Source organism: Budorcas taxicolor, chromosome 19 (assembly GCF_023091745.1).
Source record: "Budorcas taxicolor isolate Tak-1 chromosome 19, Takin1.1, whole genome shotgun sequence".
Lineage (NCBI taxonomy): Eukaryota > Metazoa > Chordata > Mammalia > Artiodactyla > Bovidae > Budorcas > Budorcas taxicolor.
In genome coordinates, this window is record NC_068928.1 from 20,444,436 (window position 1) to 20,471,782 (window position 27,347).

At 51.5% G+C, this 27,347-nt stretch overlaps 1 protein-coding gene across 1 annotated transcript in view; it reads right to left on the reverse strand.

Moving 5' to 3' along the window:
• Window positions 1–21,970, reverse strand: part of MYO18A (myosin XVIIIA) — an 85,947-nt gene extending 63,977 nt beyond the window's left edge. Inside the window, exon 1 of the mRNA XM_052657337.1 lies at window positions 20,972–21,970. Coding sequence (XP_052513297.1) covers window positions 20,972–21,970 — 999 coding nt within the window. The remainder of the gene's footprint in view (window positions 1–20,971) is intronic.
• Window positions 21,971–27,347: the final 5,377 nt, after the last annotated feature.

Consider the following 27,347-nt stretch of genomic DNA (forward strand, 5'->3'; position numbering starts at 1 on the left):
CCCTATGGACTGTAGCCCACCAGTCTCCTCTGTCCATGGGATTCTCCAGGCAAGAATACTGGAGTGGGTTGTCATTCCCTTCTCCAGGGGATCTTCCCTTCTCCAGGGATGGTACCCGGTCTCCTGCATTGGAGGCAGATTCTTTACTGTCTGAGGCACAGAACTCATCTCAAACACCTTAAACTCTGAGCTCCTGACTTACAGCCTGGCTTCTGCCTCATCGATGCCCTGAACCACTCTCCGAGGGCACCAGGCCCCTCTCGGCACCGCAGCCGTGAAGGCTCGCTCTACCCCTGTGGCTTCCGACGCCCTTCGTGTCTGTGTATCTGCTGCTCGTTCGGTTCATTTGTCCCCTACCCCTGCTGTCACTCTGCCTGTCAGCGTGCCTGTCTCCAGCAGTCTCACCTCCTTCTGACAAGCTGTTTCTGCCAAAGACTGTAAAACCTGATAACCAAGCCTGACAGAAGAGGCCAGAGCAGAACCAGTGGGATGTCAGCGAGCCCACAGCCTCTGCTGGGAGTGAAGCCTGGGTTTTCACACACAGACTGGGTGTTCTCTATTGCGGCTGCGTGAGAACCTTCGGGGTGCCCCTCCTACTCAGCAGTGTCCTGGAAGCTTCTGGGTGACTGAGGGTCACTTTATCTGCACAGTCTTGTTCTGACTTCTGGTAACCACAGGCCCGTCCACTCTGAGGTTCTGGTCATGACTAGGTCCTGTCTACTCTGTCTCTGAAATGCTTGGTGTTACTGACGGGGACCCTCTCGGAGCAGTTTCACTTCCCTTCGTGAGAAGGACGACCTCTTCATTCAGAGTGGGGAGCTGGGGCCCTGGCAACCCGCTCAGCTTCACACATAACCACAGCTGGTCCCTCTGTGGCCCAACGCTCAGCGCTGTTCCGGGGCCTGGTCCTTACACCTGCCCTACGGCTCTGGGGGGCCATGCGGTCACTCCCACAGCTAGCCAGACCACGCCGGGTGCCTCAAGTGCCTCCAAGGATGGCCACAATCTGGCTCCTCCTCAGGACTTCACCCTCACCTTTCTCTCACTCTCGCCATCTCCCCAGCACGCCAGGCTCTCACTCTCTCAGACAAGACCTCAGGCCCTCATCAGCCTCAGAGCCTCTACTTTTGAAAGCCTCTCCACCAGCCTCTCCACCTTCCCAACCCTCCCCATTTCTCCAAGTCATCTCGAGTCCCACCTCCTTCATGAAGCCATTCCAAAACCCAAGGCCTGCGTGGTGTGGTAATGCAAAGACCAAATCTCAGCCTCTTTTTTTTTTTGTTTTTTTTTTACAGTCTGACCTAAGGGGAAGTTACTTCTTAAACTTTCCACTTGTTTGCCTTATAGTATACTTATCTTCTTGGGTTGCTGTGAGAATTTTAAAAAGTAGTTTGTGGAAAGCACCTAGCATTAGGTCTAGCAAATGGTTGATAGTGATTATTACTAAAAACTACAGCATTCACTGTCTATACATAAATATTCATATCACCGCTCATGCATGGTGATTCTTGAATATACTCAGCACGGTGCTCCGTCACATACATGGGAGTCCTCCGTCACATACATGGGAGTCACACACCATGGGGGGTTAGAGTCGCTAAAGTCAACATGAAAGACAAAAATAGAATATAGTCAAAATTACTCTTAAAAATCCCTTAACTTGCTCACAAAATAGATTACACATGCTTTTGTATAAACCATCCTTATATCTGAAAGCATAATGTACACAGCGAAGTAGACAAAATACAATGGTTACAATTTCAGACTACAAGTAATATAGTTTCCTACACAACCACATACAGGTATCCTCTGCTTTTTCAAAGTTTGCTTTATGCCACTTAGCTTTACAGAAGACCTACATTAGTACCTGCTTCCGACAAGCAAAAGAAATCTGAAGAGGTGGTTTGCTTTTACGGAAAAAAAAAATGCTATAAAAGCAAAAACTGCATCCAGCATTTGTTTTGCAGCAAGCGTTTTAGAGGCAGCACACACCCTGGGCAACCCTGCCAAGCTCCTTCTCCAGGAACCACACTCAGCCTCTCAGCATCAAATCACCATAGCTTTGAACTGAATCTGTATCTGTGCCTTATGATTTTGTAATGCATCCATTAGCAAAATGTGCCCTTAGGTAATTGCTTCTTCACTTTACACCATTTCATCTTCCAAAAGGTTTCATAGGAAAGCTCTACTTTCGCACTGGTTGTGTGTGTGCGTGGTGGGAGTGGGGGGATAGTGAGCTGTATTTGAATTTATTGAATTTTAATGAGTGAATATATGCCATTACCAAACTGATGTTTTGATGGTAATACATTTGTGTGACATGTTTAAGCCTTCTTCTCTCCCTGGAGAACAAGAACATTTCCTACTTCCTTTAGAGACCATCCCCCCCTATAGAACTAGGCACATAGTAGGTGTTCAGTAAATACCCACTGGATTTAACCAACTGATCTGAAAGGTACTTGTGCAGCTTGTTGTTTAGTTGCTAAGTCGTTTTTAACTCTTTTGCAACCTTATGGACTATAGCCCGCAAGGATCCTCTGTCCGTGGGATTTCCCAAGCAAGCATACTGGAGTGGGTTGCCATTTCCTTCTCCAGGGGATCTTCCCAGACTGGAGATAGAACCTGTATCTCCTGCACTGGCAGGTGGATTCCTTACCAATGAGCCACCAGGGAAGCCTACATGTGCAATTAGCTGTGGATAAAAGAATGAGGACCAAAGGAATATTTAGATAGAGTAACAATTTCAACTACCCTGCTCTCCCACATTGGTAGCATTGGATGGGTGAACGGTCCTTGGCTCTGTTTTGGGCACTGGGCCAGGCAAAGCGGCTGAGCAGAGCTAGGGCAGGCTAGGCAGGAGGTTCTGAGGAGTAAGTGGTTTACTTGTGAAACTAGTATTGATATGTAATACCTCAAGGTGAACACCGTGGGGAAGCACAATGCCTGTTTGGGGTTTTTTGGTTTTTTGTTTGTTTCATCCCCTAACCATGAGACTGTGAATGTCTTGAGGCTGGTTTAGAGGGAGATAGTTTGTAAAACATTGAGACTGAGGTTCTAGTTAACATATTAATGAAAGAATACTGCTCTGACCCCATTTGTCTTTGTTACTCCCCTTTAATCAGAACTCAAAAAAAGAAAAAGGCTATAAGCACTGTCTCCATAAATGGATTCTAACTGTGTAGTATCCATTGTATTATTACTAATTTGCAATGTATAAAATGTCACTAATAGGACTCTTGGCCTGCCCCCCTGGCACTAGTGGTAAAGAACCCACCGCCAATGCAAGAGATGTAAAAGAGGTGGGTTTGGATCCCTGGGTCAGGAAGATCCCCTGGAGGAGGGTATGGCAACCCACTCCAGTATTCTTGCCTGGAGAATGCCATGGACAGAGGAGCCTCGTGGGCTACAGTCCATAGGATCTCAAAGAGTGGAACATGACTGAAGCGACCTAGCTTGCAATGTGAAAGTGAAAGTCGCTCAGTCCTGTCCGACTCTTTGTGACCCCATGGACTGTATAGTCCATGGAATTCTCTAGGCCAGAATACTGGAGTGGGTAGCCTTTCTCTTCTCCAGAGGATCTTTCCAACCCAGGTCGAACCCAGGTCGACCACATTGCAGGCGGATTCTTGATCAGCTGAGCCACCAGGGAAGCCCAAGAATCCTGGAGTAGGTAGCCTATCCCTTCTCAGGGGATCTTCCCGACCCAGGAATCGAACCAGGGTCTCCTGTATTGCAGGCAGATTCTTTACCAACTGAGCTATGAGAGAGCATGCAATAAAACTCTTTATTTAGGGAAGCTGGGGCAAGTCCTGTTTCCAGCACTCAGCTCTGATGGCTGGGGAGGGGCTGGAGCATTTATGCTTCCCGGGGTAGGAGACGCCTCATCACCAGACAAATGCATTCTCCAGGGTGATCAGTTCAAAGGTTTCTCAGTACTTGTGACTTTCCTCTGCTGGGAAGGGTTATCCTTTATCACCTGTGTGTGTGTATAACAAAAGTCTTCTTGCCTATGAAAAAACAGTGTAAAGGTGTTAGTAGTGACTGGTACCCTTTGAGATACTTAAGGTGTTTTTTCTTAAATTGTTGGGCATCAATAACCAGTGGACCCCAACAGACTTCCTTGAAGAAGCCTAGGGATGGGGAGGAGGGCTAGAGGAAACCTGGGAGGGGAGGAGGGCTAGAAGAAACCTGCTGAGACCCAAGGTGCACACCCAAGGCTGGGCAGATAATCCTGCCTAGGAGGTGGCTAGGGGCCCAGTCAGCCTTGGCCCCGCCCCCAACCCCTGAGGCCTACTGCTTCCTGGCCCCGCCCGCTCGCCGCCAGCGCTAGGGCGGGATCGGGAGGGCGGGGCCAGGTCGGCACATGCGCCTGGAATCCCGCGGTGCATCCGCCCTGTGTTGCTGCTAAAGCCCGGCAGAGGGCGGTCGCCTCCTTCACAAGGGTCCGCCAGGGCCCAGGCAGTGGGATATCACCTCCTCAGGGTCGCCTTCCCGGCTCCGTCCCCAAGAGGCGCCCCTAGGAGAGGAGGCTGAAATGTCAAGATGGCCTCTCCCTTCACCCCATGAGAAGAGGCTAGGACGAGCTCCGCGCAGACTTTGTGCTCATCACTGCTCCATTCCCACAGCCCAAAGCAGTCCTCATGTATAGTAGGCATTCAAACGTGGAATAAAACGGATGAATGGATGACTTCATAAATAAACAGAAGACTCCAGGGACGCCTTGAGCCTGTGTGGTGGGGACAGTTCTGGGACAAGCAATCCAGAAGGGTCAGTGGGCTTGTCCCAGAGTGGTCACTGAGGCTTGTGAAGTCGCACAGTTGTGTCCCAACTCTTTGCGACCCCATGGACTGTAGCCCCCCGGCTCCTCTGTCCATGGGATTTTTTCCAGGCAAGAATGCTGAGTGGGTGGCCATTTCCTTCTCCATGGGATCTTCCCGACCCAGGGATCGAACTTGGGTCTTCGGCAACATGGGCAGACTCTTTACTGTCTGAGCCACCAGGGAATCCCACTAAGGCTTAGAGCTCCCCAAGTCCCTGTATCTGCATACCCAAAGGTTTGCTCAGAGCCTGTGGACCCCATACCATCTCATGGGCACAGAGCCCAGGCGGGGAAGTCTGGGCTTGTCCTCTCTGACAAGAGCAGGAGTCCATTTCCTTGAAGTCAGGTTCTGGCTGCCGGCAGGGACCACCTGACTGGTGGCTCCATTTGGCCTGCTGCTCCCTGAGGACTCTCAGCTGCTGGGGATTTCCTCGTGGCCCCTGGGGATTTCCAAACTGGCTCTGCTTGCCAAGCTCCCACAAGGTCCAAAGCCAAGGGCCAGCCTTGAGGATGATTTCCCAACATCCTCCACTCTCCTGCCCCAAATTCCACCAAGACTTGGGGCACTAGTAAATGAATGACACAATATTCCCATCCCTGCCCCCTCTGAGAGACAGGAGCCGATAGGCATAATGAATAACTGTTCTTCTCTTTTTCATATAATAGACAACTCTTCTCTATGTCCACAGGAGAAAAAAAAGGAAACCCAGTTTAAGGGTCAGACACACCAGTTTAAATAAAATATCAGTGAGGTCTCCTGGGGTGTGAGCTGGAAGCCTGTGCTATTTATTCTCAAAGTTAGAGCCGTTCTTTCAGCTAAACCTCAGTGTCTTTCAAACACTGGACATTCAATAAATGTTTGAGGATCTGTGTGTTCACCTTTGGGGACCTCTGTTGGGCCTGTTTCTAGAATCCTTTGAAGTAAAAATAAAGCACAGATCCAAACTCCATAGAAGCAGGAAGGAAGATGCAAAAGCTTCTACTTTTCCTACCAACCCACACCTCCATGTTAAGAGCCCTGGCCAAATCCACTGGGGCATGTGAGTGCCTGTGTGTTACCAGGCTGGGCAGAAAACGTGCTTGGTGAGCTGGGGAAGCACTACCACAGTTGTGGTGGCACACGGCCAGGACCTGTTGGCCCTGGGGCAGCAGGATTCCTGAGCTGGTGAAGTGTAGAAATTGCCCAAGAGGACAAGCCTTCCTTCCTGGGAGGAAGGGAAAACATGTTCCCCCCTGCCAGACTCACCAGGAGGTGCTGCAAGAGGAGACAAGCTTCCAGACCACTCCACCATCTCTTCCTGAATGAGCTATCTAGAGCTGCCCTATTCAACATGGTAGCCATTAGTTAAGTGTGGCTATTTAAACTGAAACAAAGGAATGCTTCTGATTAAATTAAAAATCAAATAAAGTTTAAAATTCAGTTCTTAGTCATACCGACCACATTTCAAGTAGGCAATAACTACATGTGGCTAACAGCTACCAAGCTGGAAAGCAAAGATGACAGAACAGTTATCACTCTGCAGAACTTTCTACTGGGAAGGTCTGGTCCAGAGGATCCCTGTTCAGCTTGTCCTTGACAAAGTCTTTGTCGTCCCTGACAAAGACTCCTTCAGGCATTTTCCCTGACCCCCTGCTGTTCTCTCCCACCCCTGACCCAGAGTCAGCTTAAACTCCTGTCCCCATGTGCTTTGCCTTGGCCTCCAGGCTTCAGAGGGAAGTGGGGGAAGGGATGGTAGCCGCAATTGAACCCCCAGCCTGGGCGCAGAAGCAGATGCCAAGGGGCTGAAAAGGCAAGGCTGAGTGGAAGCCAGCCCCCACCCCAAGGCATCCCAGGCCTGGGAGAAAGCCCCTCAGTGCCACACAATCGCTCCTTGTTTCTGCAGACTCTCTAGACCATGCATGGGTAAGACATCCGGAATGCAGTGGCCTGAGGGCTTCCCCACATCACCGGCTGCTGGACTCATCTGATGTTAGCGCTCCCAGAAGGAGAATTGCCAGCAGAACCCTGAACTCTTGAGGGCAAATAAGGCAATGAAGTCTTGTACTGAGCAGAAAGCCAGGAGGTCTGCCCTGGAGTAGTGGGGACCATGGCTGGACACTTCCCTGCAATGTCATCTGGATAAAGCTAAAGAGGAGGGGTGGGAGGAGGACTCTGGGGCACACTCATCATGCTAGAGAGGCTCCAACAAGCTCCCTCGGGAGGAACAGGCAGCAAGGCATGGATCCGACTGCTACCACATTCTATCACAGGCACTTCACTTGAAAAGCTTTGCAACAGTAGCTAGAAAATTCAAGGTGCGAGTGCGTGGGCAAACTCCTATGTGTGAAGGAAGGAGCAGAGAGCAGACCCAGGAACTGGCGGGTCAGGGCTGCCTCTCCGTTCTGTGCCACAATACTCTTTTTTTTTTTTTTTATATGTATTTATTTGGCTGTGCCAGGTCTTAGTTGGGGCACATGATATCTTCATTGCCACACTGTGGCATGCAGGATCTTTAGTTATGGCATGTGGGATCTAGTTCCCTGATGAGGAATCGAACCTGGGGTCCCTTGTCCAGTGGCGAAGGAAGCACATAGCCTTCACCATTGGACCACCTGAGAAGTCTCATATGCCTCAATTCCTGTTAGCCCTAATCCACATGGGCTGTCAGAGGCAAGGCAGGTGTAAAGAAATACATTGATTTGTAAAGAGACCACAAAAAAGTATAGTTTGTTCAACTGGAAAACAAATAGGTAGAAAGAAGCCTGGCCTTTGAAAGGTACTGGTATCAGCCAAGAATTTGACTGGAGGAAGTCACAGGGAACGGAGCAGAGCTTCGAAAGCTGGCGGCAAACTGCAGATGACAGTGGATGCTCGGGGCAAGGCGATCCCACTCTGGGGCTACTCTGTGGCCCCGAGTAAACGTGGGGTCCTGCCTGGACCTCATTTCCCTATCTCCTCCTGGAAGAGCTGACTCTTTGGAAAAGACCCTGATGCTGGGAAAGACTGAGGGCAGGAGGAGAAAAGGATGACAGAGGATGAGATGGTTGGATGGCCTCACCCACTCAATGGACATGAGTTTGAGCAAGCTCTGGGGGATGGTAAAGGACAGGGAAGGCAGGCATGCTACGGTCCATGGGGTTGCAAAGAGTTGGACATGACTGAGCAACTGAACAACCACCACCTGAAAGGCCTCAGGGACAAAAGCATCATCCTGAGAAGAGTAAACCCCTCCCCCTACCTGCCATGAGCCAAGCTGAGCTGTTAACAGGCTGTGGCATTCCTGTGGGCAGATGGCCCATCGAGCTCCCAGGTATCAAGAGCTTCTCAGCCATCAGAGACAGATGATAATGACGTGACACAGTTCTGAGTGAGTTGTATTGATTCATTCATCCTCAAAACAGCCTTGTGAGGAGAGTACTATTATTCTTATTTTACAGATGAGGGAAATGAGGCACAGAGAAATTAATTTGCCCAGGGTTACCAGTAAAGAATCTGGCTGCAGCGTAGGAGATGCAGATTCAATCCCTGGGTTGGGAAGATTCCCTGGAGGAGGAAATGGCAACCCACTCTAGTACTCTTGCCTGGGAAATCCCATGGATAGAGGAGCCTGGGCTATGATTCGTGAGGTCGTGAAGAGTCAGACATGACTGGGCACATGCACCTAGTAAGCAGCAGGGCCAGGATTCAAAGCCAGGCAGTCAGCTCCAGAGTCCATACTGTGCCCAGTACCAATGTGTTAACAACACACACAATCACATACAACTCTCGATTTGTGGGCCCTTCTGCCCACGCTGCCCTCCCCCAAATGAGCTGAAAGCAGTTCTTGCAGCCAAAACCAGCCCTCCCAACCAACTTCAGATCTGCCAAGCATCTGTTCCTACAGAACAGTAAGAGCTACAGTTTGGGGATTTTGAAGAGAAGGGGTGGGGAGGGAGGAGGGGAGACTCTTTACAGCAGGGGCTCCTCCTTCAGAGGCACAGAGAGAGACCTCAAGACCAGTGGTCTAAGGAGGACACAGGGGTTGGGTGGGGAACCTAGGGCCCTGATTAAAAAACGGGAAAACTGTGCCTTCTTCTGCCCCAGAAACCAAGTCCTCTGGTTTGAGGCCAGCCTGCCTCTGCACAGAGAAGGCGACGGCTGGTTAGAAGGACTCATGGCAAAAATGCTTTGGAAGGGCCTGGGTAAAAAGGACAACCCAGACTGAATTCTGCTGTGAGTGTGTGTGTGTGTGTGTACAAGCCATTTCCAAGCCAGGTGTCCCGTCACAGAACCTGATTCTTCTCTCCAAGTCAGGGCCAAGAAATGATGGGTGCAGGGAGGGGAACCGTCCTGCCCAGGCACACGGATGCCTGACTGAGAGGCATGCGGGCAGGCATCCATGGGCCTGGGCAGCGTGGTTCACCTCCCACGATGCAGGGTGAGGGCATTTTCCTAAGCGAGGTGTTCAGGCTAGTACCCCTCACCTTCTCCAAACCTAGCCTCATTCCTGCCTGCCACCCCCAACCTCACCTAGATAAGAACCTCTGTCACTGTCCAGAAATACTGAAGCCAGAATCAGGCTCACTGGAGACTGCCAGAGAAAATGGGGGCTCCGCCAGGCAAGGCCAAGCACGAAGGGGAATAAGGATGTTTGCTGGCCACTGGATTCCAGGAAGACAGCCCACAGCCACCCCCGCCCCCCCAGGCTCTTCAGGCGGGGCGCCCAGTTTGCCTCTCGCCTCTATTGATCTTGACGCACCGCCAAGTGAGTGGGGACTTGACCTCACCCTGTGCCCATGTCCTTTAGGTAACCTAGGCCGCCTGCAGAGGAGGAGGCAAGGCTGCGGCAGGCCCAGTGCAGGCTGGGTCCCCCGTGCCCGCGGTGCCAGGCACACAGGCTCCGGGGGAGAGAGAAGATGCCAGCCCACCTGGAGAGGAAATCTCTCACTGCCCCAAAGCCGGTGCCTCTGCAGGCAGCTCCACAATCAAACCAGCACACAGAGGAGGGAGCTGGGGGCGGGGAGGGGAGGACGAGCCACCGCAGGAGGAACTAACGAGGACATTGTATCAGACCCCTCCCATCGCCTTGTCCCTGGAAGGCTCCTCGGGACTCTCCAGACACTTCTGATGGGATGGGGCTGGGTGTGAAACCGGGTGTCACAGAGAGCCGTGACCATCTCATGCTGCCTGACGAGTGCTGTCACTGCTTGGCCTCCGGCCCGCGCCACTCCGGGCTGAGATCTATCTTTTCGCAGATGTCTTCTGTTCTAGAGAAAGCACAGGCTTCTTGATCCCAGGGATGATGTCATCAGCCTTTCTTCTCCCCAGAACCAACCCCTGCCAGGGCCTCAGGTGCTCCTCAAGGTTTCCCAATGTCCCACTCTGACTGTCCCACGGCTCCAGACGCTGGTACCCAGTCTTCCCTATAGCCCAGAGCCAAGCCCATCCCTGGTCCACCTTGCCTCCAGCTCTGCTCTGCCCAGAGCCAGGGGCAGCCTCATAGTCCTGCTGACAGAGAAGGGAGCCCAGGAAGTGCCCTGTGAGAGACCCCCCTCCCTGTGGGTACCCACTTGCCCTAGGGCCTGCCAGTGAGAGAAGCTGGTGGGGAAGGAAGGAAGTGAGTCAGCTCCTTGCAGAAATGGGAGCGGGAGGGAGGAGCCAGCAGAACTGAGATCAGAGGGCAGAGGGGCTGGAAAGGTCACTAAGAAAGAACCAGGCCCTGGAGGTGGCTATGGGGCCCCTGGAGGGGGCTATGGGGCCCCTGCGAGGTGGCGGAGAGATACAGGTGACAAGCTCAGCAATGCTACCTTGCGCCAAGGCTGCTGGTCCCTAGAGGCCAAAGAACCTGGGTCTGAGCAGATGCAGCCCCACCTGAGGATGGAATTTGAGGCGGCACCCTTCCTGATGCATGCACCAACTGGAGGAAGTGAGGGCTTGGAGGATAGGACCAGCCACGTTCTTGCCTTGCTGAGGCGAGGTCTCTGGTCCCCAAGGCCTCCCACTGCTTCTCCAGGAACCCGGCTTCCCCCTCGCTGGGCCCCCCTTGCATCTCCCAGAGAGGATGGGAACCGAGTCCGGGCCCCAAGAGCAGAGCAGTTGGGGCTGTCCCACCTCTGCCCCCACCCCACCCATCTCTCCGGTAGCCCCTGCCCACGGGGGAGATGTCCCCAGGCTCCAGCTGGAATCTGTCGCCCTGACTGGGAAAAATCCTTGCTGTGAACATTCCCAGCCTGCCAACATTCCAGCACTCAGGCAGCCCAGGGAAAGCAGAAGGGAAGAGGGTGCCCTGTGCCCTGGCCGGGCCACGCTCCACCCCATCAGAGACCTGCAGCCACTAAGACAGGCACATTCCTCCCAGGTCCCCTGGGCCGGACACTGTGTGACCCCATGTGACCCCGAATCTGCTTCTCACCAGCGCTCGGTGCCTCCTTGGGCAGGCTGTCCCAGTGGCCCTCCTCCCAGAGCCCCCTCCCAGGCTCCCACTCCTGGCTGCCTAGTCCTATTTCATCTCCACTCCTGTGAGGGATGCTAGGCATCTGAGCACAGAACCAAGAGTCGTTAACACACTGCAGCCAGGTCACCGAGGACGGCCAGCAGGGAGACTGAGCTGAACAAGGGAACCAGTTTCTGACTTGAGAACCGTCTTCTTTCCTTCAACAAAATATCCGCCCTTCTCAAGCGCTCCAGCAGGGCAGAAATGAGAAGAGAACGAATTCATTACAATCCTAATGAAGGCTGTGCAGGGGTGGGGGCGCTGTATAGAGCTGCCGTGGTCTGAGAGAGGACCAGGGAAGGTTTCCCTCAGGAAATGATGGTCAAACCGGGCCCGTGTGTATGTATGACTATATGGGGGTGGACAGGAAAAAGCATTACAGACAAAAGAAACAGCAGGGACTGGATGGCAGAAGCCAGTGGGGACGCTGAGCTGCACGCCCGCCACCTGCCAGGCACTGTGCCGGGCTGCGGTCCTCGCCTTCGTCCTGCAGGGCACACTAGAAAACGACATGCTCACTCCTGCATAAAAAGAGGACCTGCTCCTGGTCAGAGGCGACATTCTGGGATCTTGCTACCCTAAGGGCTACAGAGGTCAGTACCAGCATGTCAGTGAGAGCCAAAAAGGTGAGGGGGCAATGGGCCTGGCTTCCGGCATCTAGCAGGGGAAGATGTATAAGGAGTATATGAACACCCCTCCCCCACCCCAGGGCACCGAACCTGAAGGCTGCCAAGACGCTTCTCTTCCCATGGCTTCCCTCAGGCCCCTTTCCAGGACCTCTCCCAGCTCCCACAAGGGTAAATCCCGGGACTTCCCCAGTGGTCCAGTGGTTAAGACTTCACCTTCCAATGCAGGGGGCACGGGTTCGATCCCTGGTTGGGAAGCTAAGATCCCACAGGCATCAGCACCCAAAAAGCAAAACATAAGACAGAAGCAATATTGTAGCAAACTCAATAAAGACTTTTAAAATGGTCCACATCAGGGAAAATAAAAAAGATTGAATCCTGCCTGCTGCCCCTTGGGCTCACTTCCTCAGGTGGATCCTCCAGAGAGGCTGAGAGCAACAGTCACATACTTCTGTAGCATCCACACAGCGTGAGTGGCCAGTCACCCCCCTGGTGCCCCCTTTCCTTCTGGAGAAGAGGCTTCTAGGGACCTGGGAGCAGGAACCAGAAGGCCCAGGCCAGGGCTGGGCAGTGGATGTATAAGGATACCCAGAGACTGCCTTCCTCTACCTTATGTAGATGTATGGATGTATACATGGATATATGGACACACAGGGCTTCCCTGGTGGCTCAGACAGTAAAGAATCTGCCTGCAATGCAGGAGACCTGGGGTTTAATCCCTGGGTTGGGAAGATCCCCTGGAGAAGGGAATGGCTACCCACTCCAGTATTCTTGCCTGGAGAATTCCAGGGACAGAGGAGCCTGGCAGGCTGCATACAGTCCATAGGGTCGCAGAGAGTCAGATATGACTGAGCAGCTAACACATACGTACGCATGTGGATACACAGCTCTCCTATGCAGAGTGAAGGGCCAGGAGGTGTACCCTGAGTTCAAATCCTGACCAGGGACTTAGTAGCCATGAAACCGTAGGCAACTTACCTAACCTGAACCCTCTCTGTAATCCAGTTTCCTCATCTGCAAAACAAAGATCATTATAGTACCTACTTCAAAGGGTTGCTGGGAAAATGTACTGAGTTCATATGTGGGAGACATCTAGAACAGCCTCTAACAGAAGCGGGGTGAACACTAACCATGATCTTCAATCTCGCTACTATTTTTCCTGCCCTTCCCTCAAAGCATCTCTATTCAGACTGAATCTTTACCAGATCAATTAAATACCACCTAGGGAGCCTGTGTGAGCTACACACTGTACTGGGTACCACACAGAAGGCCAGGTGAACCCCCAACATTCTTTCCTGCCACAGAGTTTGTGCAGAGTGGCCAGGTGAGCCAGGCAGGGGCAGAACGCCATGCCCTGATTCTGAGGAACATATGGCAGGAGGTGAAGGGAGCCAGAGCAGTGACCCAGGTCTAAGGAAATAGTTTCCCAACCCAACTAGAGCCAATGACTGAAAAAATAAGCTTTGCTAACACTGTCCCCTGTATTTAACAGAACAGAAGCTGCTGCCAAACACCACATGGGACTCGAGGGCTGGCTGGGGGCCCCTCAAATGGCATAGCAAGGAGTGGGGGACCATGATGACTCCACTCCTTGGCAGTGCCTGTCTGGCATGGTGGGTGCCCAGGGTACTGCAGAGGCCTGGGGCACATTCATACCTGCTGCCCAGATGGACAAAGGAGGCACCAGGCAACCTGCCCAGGCAGCAGGGGAGCCCCCACCCCAACGGGTCACCAATCCCCACCCCCACAACGCTGTTCCCCACCCCAGGCTCCAGTGAGGAGAATCCAGCAGCTCAGGGTAGGGGGGCAGCGGGAGCCCTGCTGGCAGGCAGAACGCGTGCTTGTGGTTTCTGGGAAATGCTGTAGAGATTTGCAGCATTTTTAAAATACTTGTGTTCCCACCCGCCACACACACACCCCCGTCTTCACCCCACTCCTCACCCACCTCCCCCCGTCTGGGTGTTTGCATATCTGGTATTTTCCAGAACCATTTCAGTACAAATAAAAGAGATCAGAAGGGAGAGGAGGCCAAGGTGGTCTGGGGGATCAGGGTGGGCCGGAGGGGTGCTGGTCAGGGCGGGAAGGGGCTGGAACAGCCTACCTTCATCAAGGCCCAGCCCCTGCATCAGGGCTCCAAGCTGTGCCTGCGAAAACAACTAGTGACCATGACATGTACCCACACCCAGGCCAGTGTGGCCCGGGCACTGTGCCCACCACCCACGGGCTGGGTGGCCAGCGCGCTCTGGGGCTGTCGTTCGTCTAGCATCTCCCCGGGGAAAAGGCAGACTGGACCTCTGAAGACAGAAGGGAGACCTAGCAGAATGGAAGTGACCCAGTTCACCACACTATTCTGCTGGTCCCAGGCACCCCACTAATCCAGGACAGACAACCCCCCAAAATGCTCCTAAAGACCTTTCGCTCACCAGGTCATACATCCTTGAACCCATCCACCTGTCTTTCATATATCCAAAAGGATATAGTTTGGGTTCTACCCTGAGCCCCCAAACCAGGCTCTCCCATGGTGAGACTCTGATGCCAGGAACTTTGGCATAAAATGAAGCGAAAATGTCCTGGAGTAGCAGTAGGAACAGGGCATTCTAGAACACTGAACTCAGGCGGTACCCCACCACCCCACCACCAGCAGAATCCCCTGGGAAAGCCTGTTGCCCAGAAGCCAGCCTGGCTGACCAGGAAGCAGCAGTTTCAAGTCTCCCCTTGGAATCTTTTGGGCCCCACTCGTGACAGCACCCAGGGGTCCTGGGGACCAGGCAGAGGAGGCTCACACCGTTTCTTCCCAGGGCCTCCATTATAGCCTTCTCCCAAATGCAGACAACCCTGCCTGGCCAGTCCCCTGCAAGGCCACTGAGGACCACACCTGCAGGTCTGAGAAGCCTGGCTCTAAAATGTGGAAAAAGCAAGAGAGCACCCAATGTCCCACCTCTCCCACCAGTGGGCTGTCTTAAGAACAGAGCCTCAGAGAAAGAGTTTGGACAAAAGTGTTAGGAGTCCTATTGGAAAGAAAACCTTACCAGGGGCAAGAATGGAAGAGTACCAGAATGGGTTGATTAACACAGGAAGCATGTGTGTGTGGGCTCAGTCATGTCCAACTCTTTGAGACCCCATGGACTGTAGCCCGCCAGGCTCCTCTGTCCATGGGGATTCTCTAGACAAGAATACTGGAGTGGGTTGCCATGCCCTCCTCCAGGGCATCTTCCCAACCCAGGGATCGAACCCAGGTCTCTCACACTGCAGGCAGATTCCTTACCGTCTGAGCCACCAGGGAAGCCCATGAATACTGGAGTGGGCAGCCCTATCCCTTCTCCAGGGAAACTTCCCAACCCAGGAATTGAACTGGGGTCTCCTGCATTGCAAGCAGATTCTTTAGCAACTGAGCTACTAGGGAAGCTCCTCATTAACACAGAGGGTGTAAAATTGCCTTCCATGGATGGTATTAGAGACTGGGCAGAGGGAAAGGAACTAATTTCCCTGAGCGTTTACTACTGCTAAAGTCTAATAAGTGACGTCATCTAATACACAAACATGTTTATCTTCAATAAAGGCCCACAGAGCATGGTGTGCAGAATAAACAAGCCTCCCTTTAGCACCAGTCTTATTCTCCTTCTCAGAGAAAACTGTAGTTAGTTGGGCGTGAATACTTCTCTGAGTTAGTCTTCTCAAATTCTGGGAGGAAAGAATAGAGCCCGTTTAGAGCGGTCATGGCTCACTTTGCCTGGGAGGCCTCTCCTAATTGCCACCCCTTCTCCTGTGGCAGGACTGGCCGCTTCCTCCTCCTCACCCCACTGCATAGCCATTCAGACCTGTGATAGCAGTTATGGTACCTGGTTGCATTTCTTTACTTAGGTCTATACGGACACAGCTGAGCGATTTCACTTCACTTCACTTCATGCTTCCTCAAGGAAAGATCGCATTTTATTTATTTAATCTCCCTATGCCTGGTATAGTGCTGGTCCCTAAGCAGATTCATTACATGTTTAAGGGAGGGACTTCCCTGCAGTCGGGTGGTTACGATTCCACCTTCCAATACAGGGGGCCCAGGTTCCATCCCTGGTCAGGGAACCAGATCCCACATGCTGCAACTGATCAGGGGTCTAGATCCTGCATACTGCAACTACGACCCAGCACAGCCAAGCAAATTTTTTTATAAAGCTTAAAGGAGTAAGTCAACTAAAGCTCACAAAAGCTTGGTAACTTTAGGAAAACACAAACACAGGTCGTTCTGGCTACAAAGTCCATGCTGTTTACACTATAAATGCTATCTTCCAGATTCTCCTGAGTGTGGAGGTGGTTTTAGATGGACACGATGACCTCTTTAGGAAACTTACAGCCCTACAGCCTTTGAGTACAAATCCCAAGTTCCAACAGAAGAGATTGGACTACAGACCTCAGGCAAATGCCTGACAGCTTGAGAGGGTTCAGGAAACCAGCCTTGGATGGGAGGGAGTGATACACCTTCCTTTAAGCACCCATCCCTCCCCTCCTACCACATCCTGGAAAGCTCAGGGGAGCGGTGCTTTCTAGGTACGGCTCCCATGCAGGCCAGCTCCTCTGGCTCTTGGTGGCAGGGGGACAAATGCATTGGCCAGGGTTTAGCCAAGTGGGCTTTTCTGAGCTCAGCAGAAACACCCTCCATTTCTCAGAAACCATATCTGTCCCCTATGAAGGCCCAATGAGAATATAAACAGAAAGGCTCTCCCCTCCCTCAGGTCCTAGTCCCTAACAGGCTTCTGCCCCTTCTTAAAGAGTATTGACTTGCCCACACAGACTCCTTGACCTGGAGGAAGGAATTCTGAACCAACTAGGGTTTTAAGATCCTCATTATTACCAACACCTCCTCCAATTTCAGCAACTCAAGGATCTCTTTGCCTTTAGAAAACTTGAGTAACTGATCCCCATACAGATGTCCTAAAACATTTTCCCTGAGAAGCTGAAGAAAGGACTTAGCCTCTTCCCCTAACTCTGGCATCACACTTGACCCCTCCTCTCTTCCTTCTCCCACACCAGCAAATCAACAAGACTACAGGGCACCCCTAAGTTCATAAGAGCACTATTTAAATAGCCAAGACAAGGAAGCAACCTAAATGTCCATGGACAGGTGAACTGATCAAGAAAATGTGATATATATGTATATATTTATATTTATACACACATACATACACACACATAATGGAATACTACTCAGCTATAAAAAAGAATGAAATAATGCCATTTGCAGCAACACGGATAAACATAGATATTATCAAATGGCAACCCACTCCAGTATTCTTGCCTGGAGAATCCCGTGGACAGAGGAGCCTGGTGGGCTACAGTCCACGGGGTCACAAAGAGTCGGACACGACTGAGCGACTTCACTTCACTATCATACTAAGGGAAGTAAGTCAGAGAAAGACAAATATCCTAGGATATCACTTAAATGTGGAGTCTAAAAATTTGATATAAATAAACTTATTTACAGAAGAGAAACAGACTCACAGACATAGAAAACAAACTTATGATTACCAAAGGAGAAAGCGGGAAGTGGAACAGATGGATTAGGAGCTTGGGATTAACAAATACAAATACAAATAAAATAGATAAGCAACAAGGTCCTACTGTATAGCATAAGGAACGATATTCAGTATCTTGTAATGAACTATAGTGGAAAAGAATCTGAAAAAAAAAATATATATATATATATACACACACATGCATAACTGAATCACTTTGCTCAACACCAAAAACTAACACAACACTGTATATCAACTATAATTTTTTTAAAAAATTTAAATAAAAATAAACAAAAAAGACAACAGAGCCTACTTCAGTTGCTCCTGTCGGACACGTCTCTTCATCTGCACTGCTTCTACCCGAATTCAGGCCTCCATCCATCTTACTGAGACACTACAGCTCCCTCACTAGTCTCCCCACAGCTATCCTTGCTAGAGCTGAAAGCATTCTCCATAAGCAGCCAGAGAGGTTTTTCAAAAACCTGTTCCCATCACTCCCTAATTAAATCGCTTCACTGCCTTTAGGTTAAAGTTCGCATTCCCTAGATGACTCACAAGGGCCTCGGTGACCTGCTTCCTGCTCGCCTCTCCTGCTGCTTCTCTCAATACTGTCCCCACACAATCCCCCAGTCTTATGCCCCAGATGGGTCATTCTCTCCAGTCTCCAGACCTCGCCATGTGTCTTACAGCCTTCCTCTTCCTCTTCTTGTCTCCCCTACACTCATCTCCCTCCCAGATATTGGTTCTCCCTCATTCCTTCCCAAGGCTGTCCTAGAAGTCCCTCTTCTGTGCTCCCCAGGACCATGTCCTGGCCTCTGTCATTGAGCTTCTCAAATGGCACTGTCTTTGCTGCTTGAGCATCTCTCCTACCAGACTGTGATCTCCTTGGGGCTGAGGTTATGTGCTATTCAGTGCTGGACCCCAGGACCAAGCACACAAGAAGTGCTCAAGAATTGTTTATTTCATAGGCAGGTGAGTGGAAGAAAAGACACAGAAGAGCTGCTCCTCCTGGGCCAGCTAAGTGATTCCTATGAGGTCCCAAGTCTATCCTCCTGCCAGAGCTCACCCCTGCTCCCAGTGGAACCCTGTCGAGCAGCCACAGGGACACACAAAGGAGGTGTGAACCGAGCATTCTGGGCACACACCGTGTGAGAAGGAAACCCACGGGGCTGTGTCTCCCTGGGGCCCTCTGAAGAGGTTGTGGAGAAAAGGCCCCATGGCCCCCATCTGTGTGCCGAGAGGGAACAGATGGCTAGCCAGCTCCCTCAGAGCTCCCTGGGGACAGGTGACGTGTGGACACAGTTGATGGACGGCCTGATGGGCAGGGTGACCGCCAGGAGCTGTCCCTGTGGGGCTGGAGTTGTCAGGGATCCCCGCCCAGGAGCCTGGAGGAAGCGGGAAGACTCTTTTCTTGGCATGAAACTGGGATTAGAATCACTGCCAAGAAAAGGAGCAGGAGTAGGAGTGGGAGGAAGAGGAGGAGATAAAGGACAAGAGTCCCAGAAGAGGCTGCAACACTCCTCCACCAGCCCCGGGGGGCCGTCCCAGGACACTGGAATGCCAGGCTCACTCTGCTCCTCTCTGCTTTGGCCCAAGTCCCCGCTACCTACCCAGGTGGGAAAAGATGCAGGGGCTACTCTGAACCTGTCAGAGGGCTCTAGGAGACTCCTGACGATGGGGCTTTCTACTGCCTCCCATGCCCGATCCCCCAGGTGGAGGGAGACATTCTCTGGGCATCAGCTGGGTTTGCCCCACAGAGGCGAGAGCAACCCGGCCTTTCAGGGGTACCTGCTGTACTGCAGGATCCACCAGGGCCTTGACAGCTGAGCCATCCAATTCCCCAGGGAGGAGGCAGCAGCAGCTGGCTGGGAAGGGAGAGGGGCTGGGAAATGTGAGATGCCAGGACGATCTCTGTGCTATACGGACAAAACTGAACAGCATCTGGGATGCCAGGCCGAGGGCCCCTCAGAGACCTGTGCTATGGTTCAGCAGGGAGCTGGCAACAATCTCCCAGAGGGGATTCATTCTTGAAGAGGAAGAAAATTCCATCTGTTAAAAGCAATATCACCCTGGTAGAAAGCAGAGAGACCCGTGGTATGATCATAGTATGATCTCTGGCTCTGAAATAAAGACTACTCCATCTAGGCTGAGGTTCCCTGAGTTCAGTCTAGTCTGATAGCTAACACATAGTAGGTGCTTGATGGGTGTTTCTGGAATAAATGAGTTCCAGTCCTCCCCTGGATTCCATGACAGGCTCCCTCCCACTCAAGATCCTTTCCTGACTAGCAGAGCGTCCTGACCCCACCAGCCCCAGGGTAGAGGAAGGTCGGGGACCTGACTCCAGTGCTTCCTGCCAGAGCCTAACCCTGCTGCTCCCAGGCCCTCCAGGCCCGAGATGCTGCCAGACTGACTAGCCAACCGAGCGTCCACTTCCCCTCCCTGGGAGAAAACTAGGATGGGGACTCTGCCTGCTTCCTTAGCATTTCCTCCCACTTTTGACTTTGACACATCTGGCCGGTCACTTAGTGCTGAAAGGTCCCGGCCAGGCTATGCAGTGGTCAGGCTGCAGGGACTAGATCCAGACAATCCTAAAACCCACAGGCAGGAGAAAGGGAGGGCTAGAGCCAATTTATCCCTCATGGATTGTCTCTAGGCAGAACATTCCAAACTGATATGTAGCCACCCTATCAAGAGTCCCCTGGGGTTAGAGATATCCATTCCCCTAGAGACCTGCTCACACATCTAATCTCAGTGTCTTCTGCTCCTATGTCACCCCTTCCATGGCTGTTTTGTGTGGGCTGGATACGAGTTGAGATCTCAGGGACAGTCAGGTCATACTATCTCTGTAGGCTAGATCCCTGTTGCCTTTCCAGGGCTGTGCTTTTTCTTCTTCCAGGAGATAATAAAGACTGTTGGAGCCCAAGTGATCTTTATAAATCAGATCCAGTCACTCCCCTGCTGAAAATCCTACAATGGTACCATTTCACTGGACTAAAATCTAAACTCCTACCATTATTTACAAGGTCCTCCATGATCTGGCCCCTGCTTATCTCTGCAACCTTACCTGGTGTTCAGCTCCTCAGTTGCTCAGGGGTAAAAGAAGGCCTGCAGTCACCTCCCCAAGAGCTACTACTAAAGCAGCCACACATTACAGACGTCCCATGTGATACCTGATTTAAAATAATTTATCTTTTTTTCACCTCCAATACATAAAAAATGGAAATCCTATATTTTAGTCCACATACCAGTCTGGACTAGTAGTAGTCCAGAGTGTCTCTCATAGCTGGAAGTGGCACATGTTAGCTTTCTCAATGCCTCCATTTAGGGCTCAGGACATACAGCCCACGCAGGTATCATACAGTCCGTATTATGGTGTATCACATCTGCTGGGGTCACTTCTCCCCACAGGCCAGGTAAGTTGTCCTGGAGCCCAAGGAGTGGACCACATCACCCCTTGCACTTGCTAGGCTCTGATGATAGCTATTGGGTACCCCCACCATCCTCCCAGCCGCCAGAGAGGCCAGCATACCCAGTCCCCGCTCACCCCTGGCTGCCCAGGCAAACACTTACATGGGCTGGCTCCCTGCGGAGTCCCTCCATGCTCCCCAGCCAGCTCTGGCTGAGCTCGCTGAGCTCTGGGATAGGCTGCACCTTGAGCCGCACGCTGTCCCCAGACTGCCGGATCATCTCCACAATCTCATCCCTGGACTTGTTCTCCACCTTGAGTCCATTGATTTCCACCAGACGGTCACCGGGCACCAGCCCCAGGGCCAGGTCCTTGGTGCCCGCGCCGGGCTCCGCAAAGTGAACCACCCGCCGGTAGACCTGGCCTTCGGGCCCCCGATCCAGCATGGTGGTGCGCCGCAGGGAGAAGCCAAAGTCCCCGGTGGGCCTTCGCAGCAGTTCCAGTTCCCGAAGGGCAGGGGGTGGTGGGGGCAGGACCGGGGGCAAACGCAGGTCAGCGGGAAACCTTTTGGTCACCAGCTCCGGGGCTCGGGACCGAGGTCCTGATCGAGGGATACCCGGGCCGGGATGCTGCGTCAGCTGTCCCTCCAGGGTCCTCACCTCCACCTGCGGGGATGGGGCGGCAGAATGCTCCGAGGGGGTGGAGGTTTCCGACGTGCTCTCGTCCCGGCTGCGCTGGGAGAAGGAGAAGCGCTTGGCGATCATCTGCGAGTTCTGCTTGGCCAGGGAGCCGAACTTGGCCGCCCGCTGCAGCACCGAACCCCGCCCGCCGCCTTCCTCGCCCTTGAGGTCGTCGCTGGAGCTGGCTGTGCTCAGGTGGCCCGAGTCCAGGACGACGCTGCCCCTGTTGCTGTCCGAGTCGATGTCTGTCAGGTGCAGGTCCGAGCCACTGGCCACCTTGATGGGGATGGGGTTGGAGATCTCCAGGCGCGTCCTGGAGTCGCGCTTGGAGGAGCGGTTCAGGTTGAAGAAGCCGCGACGCAGGCTCATCTCTTCCAGGCTCCGCAGCTCCGCCGCCGACATCCGCTCCTTCTTCTCCTTCTTTTCCTTCTTCTCCTTCCGCCCGCCATCTTTGTCCTTGTCTTTCTTCATGAGGTTAAACATGGTGGGGGCGCTGTTTCCAGGGGTGGCACCCCCAGAGGATTACAGGTGCTTAGTACAGGACCTTTGTGCCCCGCTCTTGCCGCTGCAGAGAGAAAGAGAGAGAGAGGTTATTCCAGCAGAGCCCACACGTGGCCAACCAATGAACACAACTGTCCCTCACCGAGTGCCAGCTACGTGCCAGGGGCCCTGTGTCACCCAATACTGTCTCGAGGTGACCCTCATAACACTGCTATGGGTGTTCTTGTTGTTGTTCAGTAGCTAGGTTGTATCCAACTCTTTGCGACCCCCATGGACTGCAGCACACCAGGCTTCCATGTCCTTCACTATCTCTCTGAGTTTGCTCCAACTCATATCCATTGAGTTGGTGATGCCATGGAGAGGTCTATCATTACTCCCATTTTACAAATAAGGGAACGAGACAAGTTTGTAAAAGCCCAGACTTCAAAGTCTATCATTTTCTGTAATCCCTGATAGACCCACACTTAGGTGTACACAGCGGTGGCATCTGGGAGCTCTAACCTCCCAGTTAAGAGGATGCCATGGGGCTCCCCTGGTGGCTCAGTGGTAATGCCAATGTAGGAGACACAGGTTCGATCCCTGGTCCAGGAAGATCCCACATGCCACCTGGAGCAACTTAGCCCATGCACCACAACTATTGAGCCTGTGCTGTAGACCCTGGCAGCTGCAACTGCTGAGCCCATGTGCCACAGCTACTGAACCCCGGGGGCCCTAGAGCTGGCACACCCTAGAGCCTGGATCCCCAACAAGAGAAGCCATCCCAATGAGAAGCCTGAGCACCACAACTAGAAAGTAAGCCCCCACTCACCGCAAGTAGATAAAAGCCCAGGCAGCAATGAAGGCCCACCATAGCCAAGAATAAGTCAATAAATAAAAAAATTTTTTTTAAAAAGGATGCCATCAAGCCAACCTAGGACCTAACTTAAGATTCAAACACAAAGGAACAAGGCAAGTGACCTCCCACAGCCACTGTCCATTAAGGCACCAGACATCACATGCTCCTGGGCTCGTTCCTAAACCTGCTACCCCTGAAGCAGCAGCCTGAGCCACTGCTGGACAGATCTCAAAGAATCGACACTTATTTAATGACTGCCACTCATCAGGCATAATGCCAGGCCCTTTACACTATCTCATGTGAACCTCACAGCATCCCTGCAAGGTAGGTATCATTATCTCTACTTTGCAAATGAGAAAACAGGGCTCCGAAAATTAAGTATATGTTAGTTGTCACACAGCAAGTAGGTGGCAACTGCAAGATTCAATGGCAAATGTTGTTTTCTTTCTAGGGCCTGGGCGCCCACAGTGAAGCAGGGAGGGAAGTAAGGGGGAAGTTCCAGACTGAACAGAGGACAGACAGCTGCAAGGTGGGGGTGGGGTGGGGTCTGCTGGATAAACAGGATCCTGAAAAACTCACATCCTTTTCCCCAGACCGACACCTAAATATAGCCTTGGGAAGTAAGTTGTGGCAGCCGGAGAGAAAAAGCTAGCTCCAGAGCTCTAGTGTTTATGGTACCAACCTCCTCCCATCCCCAAGCACACCCGACTCAGGACAGGACCAGAGGAAAACCTGGTGGGGGTGGAGTTGAGAGTTTTTCTTGTTCTAACCAGCAGGGAACAAGAAGTAGGCCATACCACCTAATTAGAAATTAAATGTAATTTTTTCTCTCTCTGTGAAAGCTTCCTGCTCTGAGTTCTAGACGCAAGACCTACAAGCTTACTCTTTGCAGGAGTGAGCTCTGGCCAAGCCCTGGAGAGGCCCCTCCTTTCAGTGTACCCCATCCTCACAACCAAGAGGGCCTTCTGGGCTCCCCATTCTACTGAGAAGGATTCCCAACCCAGGTACAGTGCCTAGGAAGGCTTCAAGGGCCAGTAATGCCCAAGGGCCCTGGGGTGCTGGTTGATTGTTTCTGCTCCACCCAGTGCCCTGACCCATGTGGCTCCTGAGGGATCATCGTATCTTTTCTAGAGCAGCACTGTCCACGAGAAATATAATTCAAGTCATATATGGAGTTGTAAATTTTCTAGCAGCCACATTTTTTAAAAAAAGGTAAAATTAACAATACACTTTATTTAATGTAAATATATCCAAAATATTGTCATCTCAACATGTTATTTATATAAAAATATTGAGATTTTTACATTCTCTTTTCCATATTAAGTCTTCAAAATCCAGTGTGTGTTTAGCATTTAGAGCATGTCTCAATTCAGACAAACCACATTTCAAGTACAGTAAGTCCCCTACATATGAACAAATTCTGTTTCAAGAGCACGTTTGTAAGTCCAATTTGTTCACAGGTCCAACAAAGTTAGCCTAGGTACCCAACTAACACAATCGGCTCTATAGTACTGTACTGTAATAGGTTTCTAATACTTTCCACATGAATAATATATAGAAAAAAACACAAAAAATAAAGAAAACATGTTTACTCTTACAGTACTGCACCTTGAAAAGTATAGTAGTACAATACAACCAACAGCTGGCAGAGAGGGGCTGGAACACACGTTTGTATCTTTGAAAGTTCACAACGTGAAGGTTCTTAAGTAAGGGACTTACTGTATTTGACAGCCCTGTGTGGTTTGTGGCTATCAGATTGGGCAGCACAAGCCTAGAGAATTCTTAGAGCATATTCAAGAGCATATTCAAGAGCATATTCTCTATAGAGCATATTCAGAGAGATGGGAAATCTGGCCATCAGCTCTCTGTGGAACTAGCAGGTACCCTTCTCCCCCTCTGACCTCAGTTTGATAAAACAAAGTTCCCTTTGAATTGTTTAGTTCTTACTGCTCCATGCATACATAGTACCTGGGAGTGGGAAGCCAGGAAATCTAAGGGCCCAAGAAGTCCAAATCCAGGAACAGCCTTGGCCAGCAGCTGCACCTGGACTGATACAGGGTGGCAGAATGCCTGGATCAGGTATTGTCTCTTCAGGGCTCTATTTCAACAGAGGGAGTCTTTCTCTCTACTCCTGAATGCTGATGGGGGTGTGGACAGACCTACCATATCTTAGGATGAAGGATCTCTGGCTGATCACTGCCCATCTTACCTCTCATCCATCACTACCTGCATGTTCTGAAAAAGCTAGCTTAGAAGATGGTTCCAGAGGGACCTGTGGGGGAAATGGGGAAAGAAACCCACCTTGGGGACTTGAAGGGAACAAACCAGTATCTGAGCCCCAATTCAACCACAGAGAACCCAACTGCCTCCAATGCTGTCCCACCAAGACACCTTTTATAGCCTCCAGTTCTCACTCTGCAGTCCTTACCCAATCCTGGCTCTTAGCTGGGGGCTAAGTATCTGAGTGGTATCAACGGAAAACAGCCCTGAGAATTCTAGAATCGTTGGGCTGTCTCGGCACAAGCTTGTCCCTCACTGTCATTGCAGCCGGCAGAAACTGCAGACGGTCACAGCAGCAGCACAGGGGGTGGTGCTGGCAGGAAATGTTAGATCTGGTATCTAGGCCTGGATCTGCCAACAAATCACTGGGGGACCTTGAACCTGTCACTTTGCTCAAGGTTGGACGACATGATCTAGGTCTCTTCTAGCTCTAAAATTCCAAATATCTAAGTCTCCTGTGGACACAGGTTATTTATTAACTTTCTGCCAAAGTCACCCTTCTCTCATCCCAGTCCTTGGGGCCTCTGGAGACTAGATCCATTTCAGCCCTTCCCTCATCACGCCCTGTCCTGCCACTGTTATCTGCACAGCTCACAAGATCCCCCCTCCTCACTGTTGTCCCAACAATTGTCCGGCCTGGCTGTGGCCTGGGTTCTCTCCTGTGCCCCACGTTTAGAGCTACTGGCAGCGTCCCCCTCCAGGGTCAGACCTGCAACACAGCTGCAGCGGATTCTTATGTCTCAGAGCCTAGTTCGCCAGAGACCTGGGTTCTGTCAACTTCCTATAGACCTTGGACTTTGGCACATCTCCTGTCCTCAAGTTCATGGTCTCTAGTAGCAGTGATATCATTACCTCACAACTCCTTTCAGGCTGCAGTTTCCACCTACCTCCCCTTCATCTCTCAAGCCCTCCAGTGAAGATAACTATTTTTGATCCACTTCTCTGCCTTTCACCCGTCACCCTACTCCAGGAGCTCTTTCCTAATTTTAAGTGGAGGAAAGGCATGTATGCAAATTAGGATATGTACCTGAATCATCTTGACCCTGTGTGTGTGTGTGTGTGTGTGTGTGTGTGTGTGTGTTTGCTCAGTTGTTCAGCCATGTCTGCCTGTTTGTGACCCCACAGACTGCAGCCCACCAGGCTCCTCTATCCATGAGATTTCTCAGGCAAGAATACTGGAGTGGGTTACCATTTCCTCCTCAGGGAGTCTTCCCAGCCTAGGGATCAAACCCACATCTCCTGCATTGGCAGGCGGGTTCTTTACCACCGCACCATCTGGAAAGTTCCCCATGTCGACCCTACTATCCCCTAAATCTAAGCAGAATACCATTGACTCAATCAACTCAGCTGCTTTATCACATTAAGACATAAAGCATTTTGAAGACAAGGACCATTCAATTCAAATATGCATGTATCGGGCTTCCCTGGTGGTCCGGTGGTAAAGAATCCACCTGGCAGTGGAGGAGACACCGGTTTGATCTTTGATCTGGGAAGATCCCATATGCCGTGGAGCAACTAAGCCCGTGCTCCAGAGCCCAAGAGCCACCACTACTGAGCCCAAGTACCACGACTACTGAAGCCTTGCCCCCTAAAGCCCGTGCTCCACAACAGGAGAAGCCATCTCAATGAGAAGCCTGGGCCCCGCAACCAGAGACTAGTCCCTGCTTGCCACAACTAGGGGAAGCCCAAGCGCACCAATAAAGACCCCACACAGTCAAAAATACATATATAAATAAAACTTAAAAAACAAATATGCATCAATTCAATTTACACGGTCATATGACGGAATACTACTCAGCAATAAAAAGGAAACAACTACAGATACACACAACAAGGATGAATCTCAAAAACATCTCTTGCTGCTGCTGCTGCTAAGTCACTACAGTTGTGTCCGACCCTGTGTGACCCCATAGACGGCAGCCCACCAGGCTCCTCTGTCCCTGGGATTCTCCATCTCTTAAGTGACTGTAAAAGAAGCCTTGAACTACTATTTGGTACTATTTATATGAACTTCTGGTATAGTCAAAGTAACCTATGGGGAAAAAAATCAGAACAGTGGTTACCTCTGGGAAGCAGGGGTGGGTTGGGAGTGGAAATTGCCTGAAAAAGGGCATGAGGGGCCTTTTGGGGGTGATGTTCATGTTTCATATCTTGATAAGAACTAGGGTTAGGAAAGTTACGACCAACCTAGACAGCATATTGAAAAGCAGAGACATTACTTTGTCAACAAAGGTCCGTCTAGTC